The sequence below is a fragment of the Diceros bicornis genome, chromosome 2, assembly GCF_020826845.1.
Source record: "Diceros bicornis minor isolate mBicDic1 chromosome 2, mDicBic1.mat.cur, whole genome shotgun sequence".
Taxonomy (NCBI): domain Eukaryota; kingdom Metazoa; phylum Chordata; class Mammalia; order Perissodactyla; family Rhinocerotidae; genus Diceros; species Diceros bicornis.
The window spans coordinates 18,864,635-18,885,009 of record NC_080741.1 but is presented as its reverse complement, the minus strand read 5'-3'; the positions used below and the strand labels follow the sequence as shown (position 1 = coordinate 18,885,009).

At 44.8% G+C, this 20,375-nt stretch overlaps 1 protein-coding gene across 1 annotated transcript in view; it reads left to right on the top strand.

Annotated features, from left to right (window-relative positions):
* Positions 1 to 20,375, top strand: part of BFSP2 (beaded filament structural protein 2) — a 125,144-nt gene that overhangs the window by 47,234 nt on the left and 57,535 nt on the right. Inside the window, exons 5-6 of the mRNA XM_058550369.1 lie at positions 6,491 to 6,622; positions 13,314 to 13,534. Of these exons, the coding sequence (XP_058406352.1) occupies positions 6,491 to 6,622; positions 13,314 to 13,534 (353 nt within the window). The remainder of the gene's footprint in view (positions 1 to 6,490; positions 6,623 to 13,313; positions 13,535 to 20,375) is intronic.

Genomic DNA, 20,375 nt, shown 5'->3' with positions numbered 1-20,375 from the left:
TTCTATATTGTGTTTTCAACCCCACAACTGGTCGACAACCAATATTTGAGAGACTATCTATATAGGGGATCACCCAACATCGCAACCACCTCCTCACACCTTCTACCAGGAATCTTCACTCACCCACCCGTTCAGACTCCATTTATCATGCACGAAACAGATGCCAGCCCGTGTGGTTGGTACTGTGGACACAAAGTCCCTGGCTTCAAAGAATGCCCGCCCCTGGCCTCCTGATTCTGCTGATCTCAAAGCTACCTTAGATAGTTCATAACAGTAGCTGTTTCCCAGAACAAATGTAGGGACCTTACTTCTAAAATAAGAGATTTGCAAAGATGAAACAACCCAAACCGCTGAGAAATTAAGGTAGTGTGTTCGTATTCAACACTTACTAGTCTCCTAGAAGGGACAAAGAGAGGAGGCGCTTCTTAGGGATGGGATGATGTCCATGAATCAGAACGAAAATACTGTCATTTAGACTTCTCCAATAATTATTTTAAGAAGAAAAATATATCCTTCTTTTCAGAATTGCGCTCATTGCTGAGCCTCTTCCACCGCCTTCATCAGCAGGGTGTGCTTACGTACGACCAAGGGAGAAGCAAGTCCCCACAGCCACGTGCTCCTCTGTGTTTCCTCCGGCAGCTTTGACTGAGGCTGGGAATTGGTCCTACACCCTAAAGAGAGCAGTTTCAACAGCCAGGCAGCTCTTGTATAAAGTCAAGGAGGAACTTGGCTTAGCCTCCGCAGGCCAGCTCTTCTGCCAATGTTGAAGTTTCACTGAGGGAGACATGCACTTCTTTTTAATTCCCACTAAGGAGAACGCATGTCTCTGGTGAAGACTGGATGGCATCCAGCCCTCTCCCAAATAAATCCTACATCTGGCTGGGGTAGGTCAGGCGGGTGTGTGCTGCCTGTCAAAAGCTATCCTTAGCTAAATAATGTTTATATGATAGCGTGTGACTGTAAAGTGACTTATAATCGTTATGATAATGATAACTAATCCTCCTAATGAAAATGAGATTTGATTTAATTTCATTCCTAGTAGATCCTCCTCTTCTGTAGTCCCTAGCAAGTACCTGGGACATGTTGTAGACCTTCAATAAACATTGTTGGGCATGTCCTAGGTGTAAAAAGCCATGTTAGGTCCCCAGGGGGGAAAGAGGGGTGAGTAAGAAGTTGTCCCTGCACACACGGTACCTATAATCTAGTGTGAGGTTGGCTGGGGCGCAGATGGGAGGCAATGGACGGAAAGACCACTCTTCTACAAGGCAGAATGAGATGCACCACGAAAGCAGCACGCACAAAGCGTGTACTGGGCATTTACCAAGTGCCAGACAGTGTTCTAAGCACTTGACAGGCCTGTTTTCACTTAATCTTCCCAACATGACATAGGTATTGTGATTTTATCCATTTACAGAGGAGGAAACTGAGGCATGGAGAGGCTCGGTAACTTACCCAAGATCATCCAGTTAGAAAGTGGCAGAGCTGGGATTCAAACCACATGTTCTGACTCCAGAAGCAACAATCTTAACTGCTAGGCTGACCTGGACAGATTACATGGAGTGGGGAAGCCTTGATTCATTTTCTTCTTTAAGAATGAGCAAGTGACATCTTGTGGAATATGAGGTTGAGAGGCCTTTGCCCTGAGGGACCAAAAGATTATGTCAGACTTCTGTCATGATCTTTCCAAACCACGATTCTGTGCCCTCCTTGTAGGATAAGATTCCTCTGTGATACAAGATTGGGAGCCCATGCATCCCCAAGAGGTCCATCACTTTCCCTTTCTCCATGAGAGTGAACATAAAGGGGTCAGCACGATCCCATGAGATCTAAGAAGCTAAGGGCAAGGCAGTTAGCTGTACTCTGCGGCAGAGCAATGCTCTTATAAAGCTATTGTTCACCAGCTGCAAAAACCAGAGAGCTCCAGTGGCTTGCTGAAACCCACACAGCAACCGCTTGGGAAAAGGCAGAATACACATTTCAACCCCCGAGCACTCATCCTGGATACATGTTCTGCTCTGAACACACCTGCATCGCTGCTCTCCATACTCTGCCTCCTCCGAAGCTCTCCCTCTCCCCTCACACTACAAAGTGGCATTTCTTCCGCCTCCAGGTCATGGCCAAGGGTGTTTTTGAGAATGGCAATGCTAATCAGCACAGTGGGTTGGGTTTGGAGATGGCTCTTTTCCCCTCCAATTGGAGACTCTCAAATACTTCATTCTGACTTACTCAAAAGCCCGCTGCAGTTCTTCTCTCACATCCGTCCTGCACATGCAATAACATGCAAGTTTAATTTTAAAATTATTTTAATTTGAAAATTTTTACCATATTTCAAAATGTCAACATGCTCTCCTGTCGCAGAAATATACATAGAGTACAAACATGACAGCTCAGCTCCTGCACAGTGGAGCCAAGATTTCAAGCTGGCTGGAAAGCCTGGGAACCAACCTATTTGAATCTCCTTACACATCCTAGCAACTGCACTGAGCAACAAAACATAGTCCTGCCTTCCTATCCGCAGAGTCTAGAATCACACACTTCCATTTGGCCTGTGAGGAGAACTCTGAAGGCATTGGGTTGAAATGGAAACAGAAGTAGAGTTATTACAATACCCAGAAAGCACAAATCTAAAAAGCCATTGAAGAAGAACATGTAATACTTTTCTGTGAGTTAAAGCAATTAACTGTCCCCGAACGAAGGGCAAGTTTCGCTCGTGGTAAGCTGATTTGGGAAGGTATGGGCATGATGTAAAATGACACGGAAACTCATAGTGATCAAATTAATTTCTTTTTCTCTTTCAATTTTAATTAAACTGTGTAAGAAATTTTCCGTTTGGTGCTGGTAGTTCATTACCTCTTCTCTTATAGTTATTAATCTCACCTTTCAACAAAGAGAAAGCAGGATTTGGGACTCAGCAACTTGGCAAGAACATTTGCTAGAATGTAATAGTATTGGTTTGTTTTAATGTTATTAACTTTTCAGTTATCTTCTGTCTGTGGCAAGTGATACAATTTTATCCATTTCTGTAGCAATGTAGAACTTTTCTTCCATGGACCAGGCATCATGTGGGAGTTTTAAATGCGGATTCCTGAGCCCCACTCAGGATATCCTGACTCAGAACCTGCATTTTCACAAGATCCCCCAGATGATGCTGATGCATATTAAAATTTGAGAACTTATCTACAGTTTCCATTTTAAACACACTTATTTACAAAGAAAAAGTGAATTGGTTTACATAAAAATAGCATGAATTAGTACTGAGATATGTGAAAAACCGTGCTGGTTGTCCAAGAATGTTGGGAGCCACTTGGGTACAGCATTTTGCTAATGAAACTAGAACATGGGGATTCAATCATCCAGGGACCAGCATGTACCTCTGAACCACTGAATACAAGCCACTCATTATCTGAGCTGAGAGGAGGGACAGATTGTATAGGGGCTGTGGCTATAGCCTTTGCCAGCAGCTTTACCCCAGACCCTCCTACCAAAGCTATGAAACTCGCCCTCCATGGGCTTTGGCTTCTACTCACACCCGAATCCTACCCATGTGTGCTGGTGATGGTTCACAGCTGCTCTCTGGGCGGAAATGTGAGCATATGATTTATGTGCCAGTCAAACTCAGAATACCACTTAAAGGCAACATGGCAATTTCTGCTGATGTTTTCTTTAGACAATTTTAGAAATAACATAAATTTTAAGATAATATACTTACTTTGCTTTTCCATTTGCACCTATAACTTCAGTGTGACTTGCCATTTCTTGCAAAGTTAGCCAACCGTTTTATAATTCTATCATCCACAACAGTGTCACAAAGTCAGACTACAGAAAAATGCTTGAATATTAATATCTGATTAAGCAAAAAGTCACTCACATCAATGATGAATGAGGATCGCTCTGATATGAATTTTGATTGATATTTTCCTTGATCTTAATGGGTTTATTCATCAATGATGTAACTTCTTTGCAAATAAGATAATAGTTTTCAAATACTGGAAGAATATTCCCTCTAATTTTTGTGCTATTCACAATGCAACAGCTACAGATATGACCCAATTTTGAATTTAATCTGCATTATTAACATTTTCTGCATCTCTTTCTTAAGTCTAGACAATCAACAAAACAATAATTCAATCCCTAATTAGTGGAGTTTGCCAATTTCCATGGTGTAAATACTCTCACCATGGCTGATTTCAAACTACTAACTTGATGTAAATGAGCACAGAGCTGGGCAGAGATGAACAAGAGCACCCCACTGTGTGTTATTCTCACCACACAGGCACCATCGATGTAAATAACCTCAATAGTGTAGATAATGATAAAATGTAAATAATTAGCAAGTGATGTGTTTTGAGTATCTATTACCTTTTTAAATATAACTTAATTATAAGCTGATATAATTTAATTTTTAATGATGGCTGTGTTTAACAACCAGCTTACAAAATTCCTGAATATTTAACAGGCTGCAGCTCACGGCTGCCCCCCGCCCACTCTGTGTAGCCTCATCGCCTGACTGCATGTATTTGCCAGGTCACCCTCTCTCCTGCCTCCCACCCACCCACACAGCCCATCTGACCAAGCCCCAACCCCAAAGAGAGGAAGTAAAATGGGGTTACTGATCACAGGAGGACTTGGCAGACAATGAGGATATTTTAGAGTGATCCACCTTCACTTTGGGAAGACGACTCCAATTTCGGGGTCCGAAGTTGTTGGATTGGTGGAAGTGGCAATGTTAAACACAGATTAAGAGCACAGCTCTGGGGTCTTTTGCTGGGCTTGAGTCCCGGCTCTGTCCCTTATAAGCCATATGATCTTGAGTAAATAACTCAATCTCTCCGTGCCTCAGTTTCCTCATGTAAAATGGGAATAACAATGATACTTTCTTCATAGGGTTATAAAGATTAAATGAGATTATGGACTTAAAGCTGTTAACAGAGCACCTGGCACAGAGTAAGTGCTTAACACGTGTTAGTTACCATCAGTAATATTCAACTCATAGTGGCTTTTACAAACTCACTTGTTGGCTACTATTACTTTTTACATATAGAAAATCTATACAGCCAATATTTGCATGTTTTTAAGGTTCTAATAGCTCCACATGTATAACCCCATGGAAGCCTCATAGTGACCCCAGGAAATAGTCTTCATGTGATTATCATTCTCCACTCATTGTCGTCCACATTCCACAGGCAGGGATAGGGACTCAGAGAGGCTGAATGATGGCCCAGGGACACACAGCCGTGGGCTGACCAGTCAGAGCTGGACTCATGGCTTCCGCTCTCCTTCAGCTGCTCCCGGGCCTTCAATGGACATATTTGCGGAGCTCTTTAGAGCCCTCAAACAGCAAGAGCTGGCAGAACTAGTACTGAGATATGAGCCTTTTGACTTGGGGTTTCTTACGCAGTCAAATAGGTTGGACTATTTTTGCATAATTCTATAAATAAGTATTCATATGTGGAAAACATGGGAAATCCAGAAAGCCGGTACCCTAGGAGAGAAAGCACTTTTTTCCTCCTGCATCACTGGCTGGGAGACATTCCGTCAGACCACACTGAAGATAAATGGGGGTGATCTCTCGTTTTTTCCCTTTTCCCCAGCAAAGACAACAGTAAAGACGACCCGCTCCCCTGAATATATGGGGAGGAATCAGAATGTGTCCATCTTGCTCTGGGGAGAAGGTTCAAAACACAGACCTTCCCCCTGTCACAATTGTGGCCAGACGGGTTTTTACAAGGAAACAGGGACTATCAGATCAAGTTGGCTAACTCCTTCCTTTGAGGAAGCTGTGGGGCAATTGGCGCTGTCTTGCAGTGCTGGAAGGAGTAGCAAGTTCTCTGAGGGACAATTTGGCAACATTTATCAAAATTACAAACACTTACCCTTTTGACTCGGCAGTTCCACTGAAAGAATTTACCCCTCAGAGATACTCCCATGTGTGGAAAATGAGGAATGTAAGGTTTTTCTTTGCACTATTGTTTGTAACAGGAAAAGACTGGAAACAATCTAAGTGTCCAACAGTGGGGGACTTCTAAATAATTGTACTTCCAAACAAGGCAATACTATACAGCCATTAAAAAGAGTGTAATTGATCTATATATACTGATAAAGAATAATTTCTAAGATATATTAAGTACCAAAGCAAGAGGGTATGATCATACATATTTATTTATAAATATATGAAATATTTCTGGAATGAGGTATAAGAATTACAAATAGGAAAACTCAGTAATTAGGGCACAGAAAGAAAAGGAGACTTTCTACTATATATACTTTAGAAAAATCTTTTGAATTTTATTCTATTTGCATGCATTATATGATCAAACTAAAGAAATGTTTGTATACACATTGGTGAAGGTGCCTATAGAAAAAGAGGGATTTTAAAATCTAACAACTGTTTCCTGTGAGTTAGAGGCAGTGGAGTGGGCATCAGAAAGGGTGAGTGGGCAAGACGGGTCTAGGCTCTTGACTCATCCCTGCTCACCCTGACTCTCCACAGCAACAGGCAGATGTGGCCCGCATGGCCCGGACCCAGGAAGAGAAGCTGGCTGCTGCCCTCAGGGTGGAGTTACACAACACTTCGTGCCAAGTCCAGAGCCTCCAGGCTGAGACGGAATCCTTGCGGGCCCTGGTGAGTGGGCCAGGAAGAGCTCTGGCATTTCTTGTGTCAATTTTAGCTCTCAACTATCGAATTGTAGTCATATGGGTCATGGTTTGCAAGGGATTCCCATCTCCTAGCATATGAGTTTTGAGGCCTGAAAGGCTCATCTGATACCGAGTCACAACAAGCATAGTAGACATGGTTAGTGCCCCGTGGAAATACCCTTCACCAGGCTGCTGCTGTGAATGTTGGCTGCTAATGCCCACAGACGCCCCTCCTCAGCTGCCCCTCTTCTCCAGAAAATTGCTCTGGCCTAGAAGGTTAGGCCAGCCTACCTTCCCAGCCAATGATTCACTTACAGAGGGACTGAAAAGCTCAGCCCACTTGCTTCAAAGTGGGACTGGCTCTATGGTGTAATTCACACTCAGGAGCTCTCCGTGAGATCAGGCTGCAGTCAGACTCCAGCTGAGACCACCTCCTGGCCTAGCGCCTTCTCCTGCCCTATCCTGCTTTCCGTGCTCCCCTTTTCCTGAGAGCAACCCCTTCGTTATTTACATGTACCAAGATCCCTGTCTCGGGGTCTTCTTCTGGGGAACCCAAGCCAAGATAGTAAGCTCACAAGGTCCTCAGACTCACTGGGGTTTGTGGGCAGTCTCTTGCATTATTAATTATTATTATTGATTAAAATAATTATTAATAATACAGCAATCCACCCTCTGATCGCTGATCCTCCTAGATGACCCCTCCAGGGGTCCACGTTTTCTTTTTTTTTTTTAATTTTTATTTATTTATTTTTCCCCCAAAGCCCCAGTAGATAGTTGTATGTCATAGCTGCACATCCTTCTAGTTGCTGTATGTGGGACGCGGCCTCAGCATGGCCGGAGAAGCAGTGCGTCGGTGCGCGCCCGGGATCCAAACCCAGGCCGCCAGTAGCAGAGCGCGCGCACTTAACCGCTAAGCCACGGGGCTGGCCCCCACGTTTTCTGACTGGAACCACAGTGTGTTGTACACAGTGGAATGTATGAAGGGGTTGGTTCGTGTAATCCTTGTGCAGCTGAGATGGTCTGGACTCCACTGAGGCCCGAGAAGCCCCTCTCTCCTGTCAGCCTCAAGTCCTGGGGCTGTTTGGATACCATGGCCAGTGTCCCTTCCTTCCACCACTCCCCGTACACCCTCGTCTCAATTTTGCCACCCAAATCATCTCCATCAAAACACCACCAGCCCCACATCCCACTGGAGCCACAGCCTACATGAAGTTAGCTCAAGTATTCATTCTAGTCAGTTCCCCTCAGAAACAACTTTTTCTCTGCCTATTGCAAGATCATCCATCACCCCAGTTCCCTTCCTTCAAGTGTCTTCATTCACTTGGGTCAATTGTCCTCCAGCCAGCAAGGTCACACGATGCCCATTCAGCCCAAGGAAGACACTCAGTCTGGCCATGACACAACACGACATGCATCTCGTTGCTCTACTTCTCCCGCTCAGTCTGTGATGGGATCTGGGTCAGTGCAAGGGTATGTGAGTAAAGGATCTGAGGTGAGAAAAATCAGGAAGATACAGCCTAAAGCAATGCTACTTTAATTAAAAAATTGTCTGAAAGAGTGCATTATTTATTCAGTTATGTGAATTTTCTGCTAATCAGTTTTATTCACTTGCCATAACCCTGGCTAAACATCCTAATATCAGCAGTGCTGCCTTTTGCCTGAGTTGCTTTAGGCACGGTTAAGGGGCTGCCATTTCTTTCCCAGATGTCCTTGTGGCTGCCAAAATTGCCACTCTTCCAGTGACAGAAAGGTCTAGGGAAAAGGGTGGGCACGTATCCTCAAGCCCACATCATCAAAAAAAGCCTTATGAATCGCAGCCTAAGTGCGGGTGGCCCATCCCTCAGCACACATCCACACACACGTGTTCAGCGCCTGCTAGTTCTAAGCCCTCTCTTACATCCTGGGAATGCAAACATGAATCTGATGGTTCCTGTCCTCCAAAAGCTCAGAACCTGATGGGTAAAAGAAAACCTGTGCACAAATGACTGAACACAGCAGAGGGGCTGCTCCATTCTCCATTCTCATCCAGCCCCCAGCCCGCCCTCACCTCTGTCCCTCAGCAGATACTGTCACCTGCACCATTCTGCAGATAAGATTAAGGTCCCACAACATGAGGTCTCTGGCTTCCGTTTCCCATCTCAAAATATCTCTGAAGCTTTATCCACCCTCTCCTCCCTTCAATAGACTTTCCCTGTCCCCTGTTACACCATCTAGGACATTCCTCTATCTACTATCCCCTCTTTCAATGTCCCTACCCCCTGGGATTGCCCGAGGGTAAAACAGAAAGCCTTCCTATGCCAGCCCTTCCGGCACCACCCAGCTGGGCTTTGTTTTAATGTCCAGAACTCACCCTTTGCTTTCCTACCCTTGAGCCCTTGGACGTGTTCTTCTTATGGCTAGAAGGAGAGCCCCTCCTCACAACTCTGCCGTCCTCTCCCTGCTCCTCTCCTCCATACTCTTGCCACAGGTGAGGTGAAGACACTGAGGTGCTACACCCACGTGAAACCTAGATCCTGACTCCCACAGCTGAGGGGATCTCTCCCCCACCACCAGCCACGCACATTCAGAGCACTGTGGTTCATGTGGTTATATCAGTTCTTCCACTGAAGTCACATTAACTCCTTGAGGACAGGGACCATGTCTAAGTAGTTTTATGTCCCTGAAACACTTGATACAATGCCCGAAACATAATTTCTTCAAAGTGATGCTGATAGTAGTAAGATCATGCTCACATGCATTCTCTCATCAGATCCTCATAGAAATATTGAGAAGTGGGGTAGACAGTGACTGCTAGCCCCATTTTTCAGAAGAGAAAACTGTGGTCCAGGGGTTTGTCCACTAACATGAGTAATACGTGGAGAAGCCAAACCCTGTGGCTCTATTACTCCACTAGACCACCGCCTTCCCGTGGAATCGGGGGTTGGCGCTCAGACTCTGGAATCTTGAATCCTAGCTGTGCAACCTCTCTGAGATTCCGTTTTCTCATTATAAAGTGAGGATCTGTTTTGGTTATCATATCTGTCTGCTGTGTTAGTGGCTTAAGACAACAGTAAATCATTTGTTCATTCGTCCAGCATTTAAGCAGAGTTTGGCAGAGATGGCTCTTCTCTGTTCCATGCGGCATCTGCAGCGGCTGGAACACCCAAGAATGGCTTCTTCAGCTCACACGTCTGGCGCCTCAGCTCTGCATCTCTTTTTCTTTCTCCATGTGGCCTCTCCATGTAGCTAGCTTTGACTTCCTTGTACCGTGGCAGTCTCACATAGCTGGACTTCTGATGTGGCATTTGGCTTCCCTCAGAGTGTGAGCACAGAAGCTACCAGGCCTCTTAACACCAGAACATGGCCTATATAGCATGCTACTGGTCAAAGCAGCCATAGAGCAGGCCGGATTCCACAGGAAGGGAGATAAACTCCGCCTCTTGGGGAGGCAGTGTCACGGTCACAAAGAGAAAGAGCCTGTGGGGTGGAGATAATTGATGCAGCTGCCTTTGGAAATGTGATCTGCCACTGGACCATAATAGAATTTTCCTCATAAAGTCATTGAGATGATTAATTAGATAATGTGGGGCAAGCCCATAATACAGTGCCTCGCACAGAGTAAACAGGCAAAAAATGGTGTCTATTATTAATTATCATTGTAAAATTATTATTATATCCGCTAGTATAGTAACCCCAAGTTGGCATCATTGGTCACCTCACTTAAACCCCATCGTCCTAACTGTTCGAACAAATGAGAAAAGAACTCACACCCCCAACCAGAAGAGTTAGGAGCAGTGGCATGCTGGCTGTGCTCAGGACCCAGGACGGGCTGCCTCAGGCCCTGCTGGCTCTAGTAGATCAGAGTTCTGGTCACTGGGCCTTGCAGCCAAGGTTAGGAGCACAGACTGAGTCGGAACAGGCAGCACAGCCTCCTACAACTTTCAAATACGGCAGAGTTCATCCAGCCATCCCTGTTATCCTCAGTCAGAGCAACCTGCGCACACACGAGACCCCCACAGCTCCTATAAGCCTCAGACAGCCGAGTTGGCGACACTTTCAGCCCCCTTTGCCAGCAAGGCACCGTCTATATTGGCAGCCAGGCACCAACAATGGCGCTTGAGGCCTACTGAGCTCTGTGTTCAGTCAGGTCAAATCAGAAAAGGAACTCAAGGCCAGAAATCACAGAAGGTCACTATTTTGCTTTCTGCGGGCTTAGCAATTCAAGGAAGTCTCAGATCTCCAGAGACTGGGGAATGAGCATGCTTCTGCCGTCTCCAGTTGCTGGTGCTCTGTCGCTGAGTGGGCCGAGGCTAGGAGACCTGCAGCAGAGGCCTGATCATAGTCACTCAGGCTCAAGCATCTCCGTGAGAGCCGGGCCAGGATGTCAGGGACTTAGTGGGGAAGTGGGACTTGGACTCTGAGGGTGCGATGGAAGAGACATAGGACCTCTGATAGGGGATCCCGTGAACCCACCTTGGGCCACATGGAGAAATCACCTATGAACATGCAGCAAACACTGTAGACAGACGATCCAACCATGATTCCATGAAAGGTTTTTCCAAATCACAGGTGTTACAGGTCCAGTGTCAACAACAACCACTCACAAACCAAGCAGTTTCCTGAGAAACGAAGGGAGACAACCCAGGGAGATTGGAACAAATGATTCTCAAAGTCCAGGTGGCCATTTCTGCATCCTCACTGCCGCAGAGGGGTTCTCAGGTCTCACCAGCAAAACAATAACCCTAGACCAAATACTGATCTAGACTTATTTTCTACTGATCACATTTTGCCACCTGTAAATGTACTTAGGATGAGAACCTGATTCAACATTCTCATATCCTATGGAATTAAGATTTAAATAAGAAAATATGGTGGCCCCTGTGTAACAGTAGCCATGATTCAAGATGGCATCATGGCCAAGAATCTTCCATTTCAGCCACAGTGGTCAAAAGGGTGAAAAATCTCCCCCTGGGGGGCAGGGTACAGAAACTTGTTTCATCAAGATTTGATTCAATCCAATTTAGAAAGGTATTTATTTGTTTCTTATATAAAAAGCCAGATGCTAAATTATAGGTGTACCATAATTACAATTATTAAAAAATGTTAAAGACAGACGTACACAGTTTTTTAAAGGTGTTTATTGGCCAGCCCTACAGTTTGCAGGGCTTGGTATGTGGGAAGATGAGAAGGTTTCCAGTCTAATGGGAAGACAGGGTTGGCGATATGTGTAACCATAATACAAGTGCTGTCATCCTGGGCAACACACACACACAAACACCTTCTCTGTGCCAGGCACTGTCTTGTCACTAGGGTTACAGAAACTTCGTTCCTGCCCTCAAAGAGCTCACCATCTGGTAGGGGAGACATGCCCACTATGATAAGTTCAAGGGCATGCATGTGCCTGAGCAGCCATGGAAACCCAGAGAGGGGACCCTAACCCAGCCTGGTGGTGGCAGGAGCAAGAGAATGTCAAGGAAGGCTTCCTAGGGGAGGTGACCCCTGAGCCTGGACTTGGAGATGAGTAGGAGTGAGCCAGGTGAGGAGGAAGAGGAGATACAAGCCCAGATTTGGACTTGAGACAGAGCACTGTGGCTGCTGCGTGGGGAATGCAGGGGGAGGAGCAACTAGAGGCAAGGAGATGAGCTTAGAGGCCTCTGAGGTTACCCCAGCTGAGAGGTGATAAGCACCCATCCTGGGCATTGGTGGCTGGAGAATAGAGGGCACAAATGTGAAAACTCTTCAGAATATACACGAGGCAGGACTGTGATGACTGAATTTGGGAAGGAGGATATCAGGGACACATCTTTCCCCAGTTTCTAGTTCACATGAGTTCACCAATTAAAGCACAGAATAGGAGGGGCCACCAGGTTCAGAAGGAAGCTAAGGGTCCATTTTGGACACCTTGATTTGAGGTGCCCGGGGACTGTGTATGTTTCCAGTAAAAAGTTCAGTGGCGGGTCCAAGCCTGGAGGGAGAGGTCTGTGCTGGAAACACCAGTGCAGGAGTCATCGGCAGAGAGACGGCTAAAATCATGTGCGTGGTAGAGACCAACCAACGCAGGCCCAAGAGGCACAGATCAGAGAGAAGTAGGCTCAGCATGGGGTGGTGAGGACCCCACAGTGAAGGAGCAGCAGGAGGAAGAAATGTGCTACTAAAACACTGAGGGAAAAAATGCTGAGTATATGAAGGCCAGAGACATTCATTCTAACTGCGGTCATCTGGGAAAGAGCGCTGGAGGAGACGGGATTTTAGCTGAATGATGGATGGGGTTTCAGCCCTCAGGGGGTGAGAAATCATAAGCAAAAAGACCCAGAGGCAGTTCAGAGAGCAAGATTCTTGGAAGAAACACCTGCAAACTGCCTCTCATCTCGCTCTCTGATTCTCTCACTTATCTCTCATTCTCCCTCATTATTATACCTCATCTCTCTCCCTCCCCCTCTCCTTCCTCCCTTCTCTTTCTTCCTGTCCTCCTCCCATCCCCCATCAGAAGCATCAGTGAATTAGACTAAACAAGAGTCTGGCCTCCTGAGGAGGACTCATTATTTCCCCGCCGAGCCACGTAAGCCTGGCAAGGTCATTGTCCTCGGAGAAATGGACAGACCAGGCCAATGCCAGCCCCTCCCACTGCTCTGCACCCCTCCCTCTTCAAGGGCCCTGCCTGCCGGCCTTGGGTTTGGACCGTGCTCTTTCTTTTGCAGAAACGAGGCCTGGAGAACACCCTGCACGATGCCAAGCACTGGCACGACATCGAGCTGCAGAACCTGGGCGCCGTGGTCGGCCGGCTGGAGGCGGAGCTGCGGGAGATGCGCGCCGAGGCCGAGCAGCAGCAGCAGGCGCGCGAGCATCTGCTGGCGCACAAGTGCCAGCTGCAGAGGGACGTGGCGGCCTACCACGCTCTGCTGGACCGGGAGGAGAGCCGGTCAGCCTCTTTTCTTCTTTAATTATTAGAGGAGGACATACTCATGGGTTTAAACCTAATTTTTTCCAAACACTGTAAAAGTAATTAAAGTAAAAAGAAGAATCACCTCCCCAACTTCCCAACACCCCTTCCTCCCTCCTGCCTACCTGTGTCCTTCCAGGATTTTTCTATTCCTATATACAAAATATAGAGACAAATATATATTATATGTGTATTATGTATACATGTGTGTGTATATATGAATATACACATGCACACAGACATACATATGTGTTCATACATGCCTAGTACATACATAGTATCTGCTATGCACGCTTTCAGCTGCATATAATAGACACTAATTAATGAGGCTATAAACCAATGATCCTGAAACTTTAATGTGCACTCAAAACACCCAAGACCTGGGCATCTTTTTTCATGTAGATTCTGCTTCAGCAGCTCTGGGGTCAGGCCTGAGATTCTTCATTTCTAACAAAACTCTCAGGTGATGCCTGTACTGCTGGCCTACAGACCAGAGTTTGAGCAGCAGGGGCATAAACCATGTTTATTTAAGAGTTAAGTTATTTAAGAGTTCCAGAAATAAGGTGGTCTAGGCTGCTCAGTGACTTCATTAAGGTCCCAAGCTCTTTTCATCTTTCTGATGTAGCATCCCTGATATATTAGCTCTTTGTCTTTACCTTTGTCACCCATGGTTGCCAAATGCCTGCCACAGCTCCAGACATCATATCCTCATTCATGGGAAGGAAGGGAGGGAAGAGGGGACAGCAAAAAGGCTTTCCCCTGCATGGCTCTCTTCTTTTTTTTTTTTTTTTTTTTTGAGGAAGATCAGCCCTGAGCTAACATCCATGCTAATCTTCCTCTTTTTTTTTGCTGAGGAAGACCGGCTCTGAGCTAACGTCTATTGCCAATCCTCCTCCTTTTTTTTTCCCCAAAGCCCCAGTAGATAGTTGTATGTCATAGTTGCACATCCTTCTAGTTGCTGTATGTGGGACGCAGCCTCAGCATGGCGGGAGAAGCGGTGCGTCGGTGCATGCCTGGGATCCGAACCTGGGTGGCCAGTAGCGGAGCGCGCACACTTAACCGCTAAGCCCTGGGGCCGGTCCATGGCTCTCTTCTTGTATCAGTGAAGGGAAAATGTTTTGAGAAGACCTCCAGTGAACTTTCTCTTATATCTCATTGACCAGAACCTGCTCACATGACCGTACCTACCTCCAAGGGACACTGGGAAAGCAACTATTTAGCTTTTCCAGCCTCCATACTGGAGAAAGCCAAGGGCTTAAGAATGACATGTATATGTCTATTATATGTGTGTGTGTGTGTGTATACACATATATACAGGTATATATACACCTGCATATATATATGCATCCATGTGGTCTTTTTTTTATGAGTAAGGATTCCAGGAGCATATGCATGAGTCTTGAGGCTTAGCTTCCTTGCCAGCTGTCTAAGGAAATACAAGCATTTATTTTATCATAATTCAGTATCTTCATATTTCCCTCCAAGGTCCCTTCTATGGCATCCATTGACTAAGGAATAGAATATCAGCTCTAAGAGACAACTTAGCAATTATGTAGTCCAACCCCTCATGATTCCAGAGAGATGGCCAAGGCCCAGAGCCAAAAAGGATTTGTCAACGATCATCACCTGGGGAGGGGGAGGTAGAGCTGGCACAGGAGCTCGGGTCTCCTGGCTCTCTCCAATGCGCTGTGTAACATCTCTTTCTTCAGAAGGCAAGAGAGCCGCATGGAAGCAACCTAACCCTCCCTCTTTCAAATGGAAAATATCTCATCCAGCTTCTTTCCAATTGCCTTTTTATTGGATTGATTTCTGTTGATTATAAAAGCTAGATGTTCCTAACAAAGCTAATTTTTTCAGATGCCTGTGGACATCTGAATAAATATACAAAATTGTTTTAAACAAATACAAAAAGTAGTGAGTTGGGCTGAATTTACTTCAAGAACCCCAATTAGTGAGTACCTGCCGTGTGCCAGCACAGTTCTAAGCTCTTTGTTATCTTCATGTCTCCCCAAAACCCTGCCAGGACTTCATCATTTTTCCCCGTTTTACACACAGGAAACAAAACCTCAGAGCGCTTAAGTCATTTACCCAAGGTCACACAGCTAGTAACCACGGAGCAGGGATTTGAAACCCAAACTGTCTCGTTCCAAACGCCAAATTCTTTCCAGGAAATACCTGCCTTTCCTGTAATCCTACTATGATATCTACTAATTTTCATCATCCATGGCTTCTCTCACTCATATGTGTTTTTTGTTTGTTTCAGCTAATGAAGAAACTTCCTCTTTTCATGAAGAAAATGCTCCCTTCCTCACCAAGTGACCAGTGAAGTTCCTCGAGGAGTTCTCCCACCACCATCACCCACCCCCACCCCAAAACCCCCACTCCCACCCCACCCCAAGCTAGATTCCCTGCTGGATCCCCTAGTTGATTCAGCTTGAGCTGAAAAGCTTCTTAGAAGTGGAGAGGGCCCTTCTGCCTTAATTTAAGTAGTCTGTAGCTTGAGCAATCTCCCTTGTCCCTCTCCGAATAAATGCTTTGTGTGCGGCTTCCAGTCTGCCCACCTTGTTCAACTCACTGTTGGGTGGAGATGGATATCACTTTACCTGCCTGGCCTCTGCTCATGGAACCATTCTTAAAGGCTTCTGGAAAGGTCCTTGAGCATGACGCTGTCTGCCTCGTCATCTAAGAGTCAGCTGCTCTTTGGTTTATCGATGTAAATGTGCTGCTTGGGCAAGAGTTGTGCTCATGGCATGCAAGACTGCCACAATTTGGGACCAAAAGACAGTCTTGCAACCCCCTTGCTAGAGAGGGGGTTGGCGTGGTGTGTTATTGCATGTATCATAATTGCAGGCATCACAGAGCATTCAGACCTCTTTAACGAACTCTGCATGGGCATTTATATGCAAACACACACATTTCACTGCTCTTGGCAGAGCACCTCTCAATCAGTGTAAAGGGAACTTCAGTTTAAGTCTGTGGGGGATTAATTAGGTTGTGGTTGCCTACCCCACTTGCAGCCTCAAAATTTTCTTCCAAGGTCCTTCCCCAGCGCTCTCAGGGCCTAGGCCAGTGAAATATAGTTTGTGCATCTGCCACCCACTCAAGCAAGACTCCCCTGCCTTCTGATTAAAACTGAAACCACCACCTGTGTCCTACCACAGGCTCTCAGTGCCTCCGAAACCACACACACACAAAAAAAGCCCAAGCTGAATTTCTTAATTCTTCCCCCAAGCTTCTGTCAGTCCACCTGTCACACAGAATTTCAGACCAAAATATCCAAGCTGAGTCGTTGTCCTCATAAGCTGCTAATCCAGACAGGAAGATGTGTCTAAGATGGGCACATTCAAAGACAGCCTCCCAATAGCTGGGGTCCCAAATAGCCAAAGCCGACCGACATAAACAAAAGAAACCTTATTTACCCATAAGAAAGCTTAAAAGAGAAACAAGGCAAGAAATGGGGTCTCCTGGTTGAAATTGCTCCAACTGGTTTCCCTTTTTGGCTTCCAGGATCAAAGGAACTGTATTAATAAGTCACGTGGGCAGGACAGTTATTTATAGTTTGCACGACACCTTTCCAAAATTCCGTTTGTTGTTTGAGGTACAGAAATAGTCGACACCACCAAAAATGCTACATTTCAGCAAAGCACCAACCCTCTCCCAGCAGCACACTCTGGGGGTGCCGATAATTGAACCACTGGGTACAAAGCCCTCCCCAGAAGACAGAGTTTGCGGCTGGCCTAGCTTTGTTTGATGCACCCTACACTGAGGTCTGTTTCTTTTTTCTCTTACTTGTTACAATTAATTTTTTGCCCCCCCCACCCCCGGCCAAGACCTAAATCCTCAACCTAAACACAACTGGAGGGCCCTAAAAGATCAGCCATCAAAAAGAGATACTTCTGTGTCTAAATGGCCATGCGTTTTCTCTGGAAAACGCTGTTTCAGCTGTTGGATGAGGGGGAGAATGGATTTGCACAGCCTCCTGAGTTTCCACCAGACGGCACACTGTGCTGGGCTGCACGCGCTGGGTCTCCTCCACTCTGTAAGCTCAAAGCGCAGCTGCTGTAAATCATTAAGTTAATCATCCTTTGGCAAGGAGAGCTAAGGCAGACTGGTGCTTCCACTTCACAGTGCGGTCTCTTGCTGTTTCTAATGAGGCTTCATTAACAGGTAAGAAAAGGCACTGCTGGCCCCCCCCTCCCCCCCCGACTGGGCCAGAGCCTTATTTAACTCGGGCTTCCTCTCATCCGGTCCATCCGGTACAATTACATTCTGGCAGCAGTTCGCTGACAGGTGGCGGGGGAGGCTGCTGCTTGTGTTGGTGTCAAGGACAGAGCATTTGTTCTGGAGCAGACCGGAGAAGAGCTTCCGATGGACTCTTCCAAAACCACAGAGGAGCTCTCTTTCCAAACCCCTGGCCTAGCACCTGGAGCACCGTGCAAACTCCAATGAGATTCCTAGAACATCTACTGGCTTTCAAACCAGAATCCCTAAGTCTCACGTTCATTATCATCTATAATGCTTCTGAGCACGTACTGGTGCCCAGAAATTTTGTTAGACTTTGGGATACTGGTAAAAAGAAGACACAGTTTCTGCCCTGGTGGGTTTACAATCTCGTTGGGGAGTCTAGGTGTGCACGTATAAGGAGGAACAAAACACAGCAGGCAGAGAAGCACATTACAGTTTGCATGACCCCTTCATATACTTCAGTTTATCATAGAAGGCACGAAAATAGACATCCAGATCTAATCCCTGTTGATTTCCAGTAGGACGACTGAGCAAGAATCATCAAGCACCGTGCTGGTCTCTGATTGTCTCTAAATACCCACAGATATTCTTTTATCCCCCCAGATTTATTGAGATATAATTGACATACAACACTACATAAGTTTAAGGTGTACAGCATAATGATTCGACTTACATGTATCGTGAAATGATTACCACAATAAGTTAACATCCATCATCTCATACAGATAGAAAAAAAAGAAAAAGAAAAGAAATTGTTTTTCCTTGTAATGAGAACTCTAAGGACTTACTCTCTTAACTTTCATATGTATCATGCAGCAGTGTTAACTATAGTCATGACATGGTACATTACATCCCTAGTACTTATTTATCTTATAACTGGAAGTTTGTACCTTTTAACCACCTTTATCCAATTTCCCTTCCCCTACTCCCTGCCTCCAGTAACCACAAATCTGATCTCTTTTTCTATGAGTTTGGGTTTGTTTTGTTTTGTTTTTTAAGATTCCATGTATATGTGAGATCATACAATGTTTGTCTTTCTCTGTCTGACTTATTTCACTTAGCATAATACCTTCCAGGACCATCCATGTTATCACAAATGGCAGAATTTCCTCCTTTTTATTGCTGAATAATATTCTATTGGATATGTATACCACATTTTCTTTATCCATTCATCCATCAAGGGACACTCAGGTTGTTTCCATGTCTTGACTATTGTAAATAACACTGCAATGAACATGCGGATGCAGATATCTTTTCAAGTTAGTGTTTTCATTTCCTTCAGATACATACCCAGAAGTGAAATTTCTGGATCATATCGTAGTTCTGTTTTTAATTTTTTGAGGAACTTTCATACTGTTTTCCATCATGGCTGTACCAGTTTACAATCCCACCAGCAGTACACAAGAGTTTCCTTTTCTCTACGTCCTTCAACATTTGTTATCTCTTGTCTTTTTGATGCTAGCCATTCAAACATGTGAGGGGATATCTCATTGTGGTTTTGATTTGCATTTCTCTGATGATTAGTGATGTTAAGCATATTTTCATGTACCTGTTGGCCACTCATATATATTCTTTGGAAAACTATCTATTCAGGTCCTTTGCCCATTTTTAAATTGGATTATTTTTTGCTCTTGAGTTGTGTGAGTTCTTTATATAATTTGGATATATCAGATAAGGGGTTATCTGATATATGGTTTGCAAATATTTTTTCCCATTCTGTAGGTTATGTTTTCATTTTGTTGATTGTTTCTTTCACTCTGCCGAAGCTTTTTAGTTTGATGTAGTCCCACTTGTTTATTTTTGATTTTGTTGCTTATGCTTTAGGTGTCATATCCAAAAAATCATCACCAAGACCCATGTCAAAGAGCTTACCACCAATGTTTTCTTCTAGGTGTTTTATGGTTTCCGATCTCACATTTAAGTCTTTAATCCATTTTGAGTTAGTTTTTGTGAGTAGTGTAAGATAGGGTTCTAGGTTTATTCTTTTATAGGTGAATATCCAATTTCCCCAGCACTATTTATTGAAGAGATTGTCTTTCTCCACTGAGTATTCTTGGCTCCCTTGACAAATATTAGTTGACCTTATATGCATGGATTTATTTCTTGGCTCCCAATTCTGTTCCATTGGTCAATGTCTGTTTTATGCCAGTACCATATTATTTTAATTACTATAGCTTTATAGTGTGGATTGAAATCAGGAAGCATGATGTCTCCCTCTTTGTTCTTCTTTCTCAGGATTGCTTTGGCTATTCGGGGTCTTTTGTGGTTCCATGTAAATTTTAGGATTGTTTTTTACACTTCTATAAAAAATGCCATTGGAATCTTGATAGGGATTGCATTGACTCTATAGATGGCTTTGGGTAGTATGGACATTTTAACAGTATTAATTATTCCAAGCCATGAACACAAGTACCTTTCCATTTATCTTGTCGTCTTCAATTTCTTTCATTAATGTCTTGTAGTTGTCAGTGTAGAGATCTTTCACCTCCTTGGTTAAATTTATTCCTAAGTATTTTATTGTTTTTGATGGTATTATGCCACAGATATTCTTTCATAAACCCTTACATCATCTTGT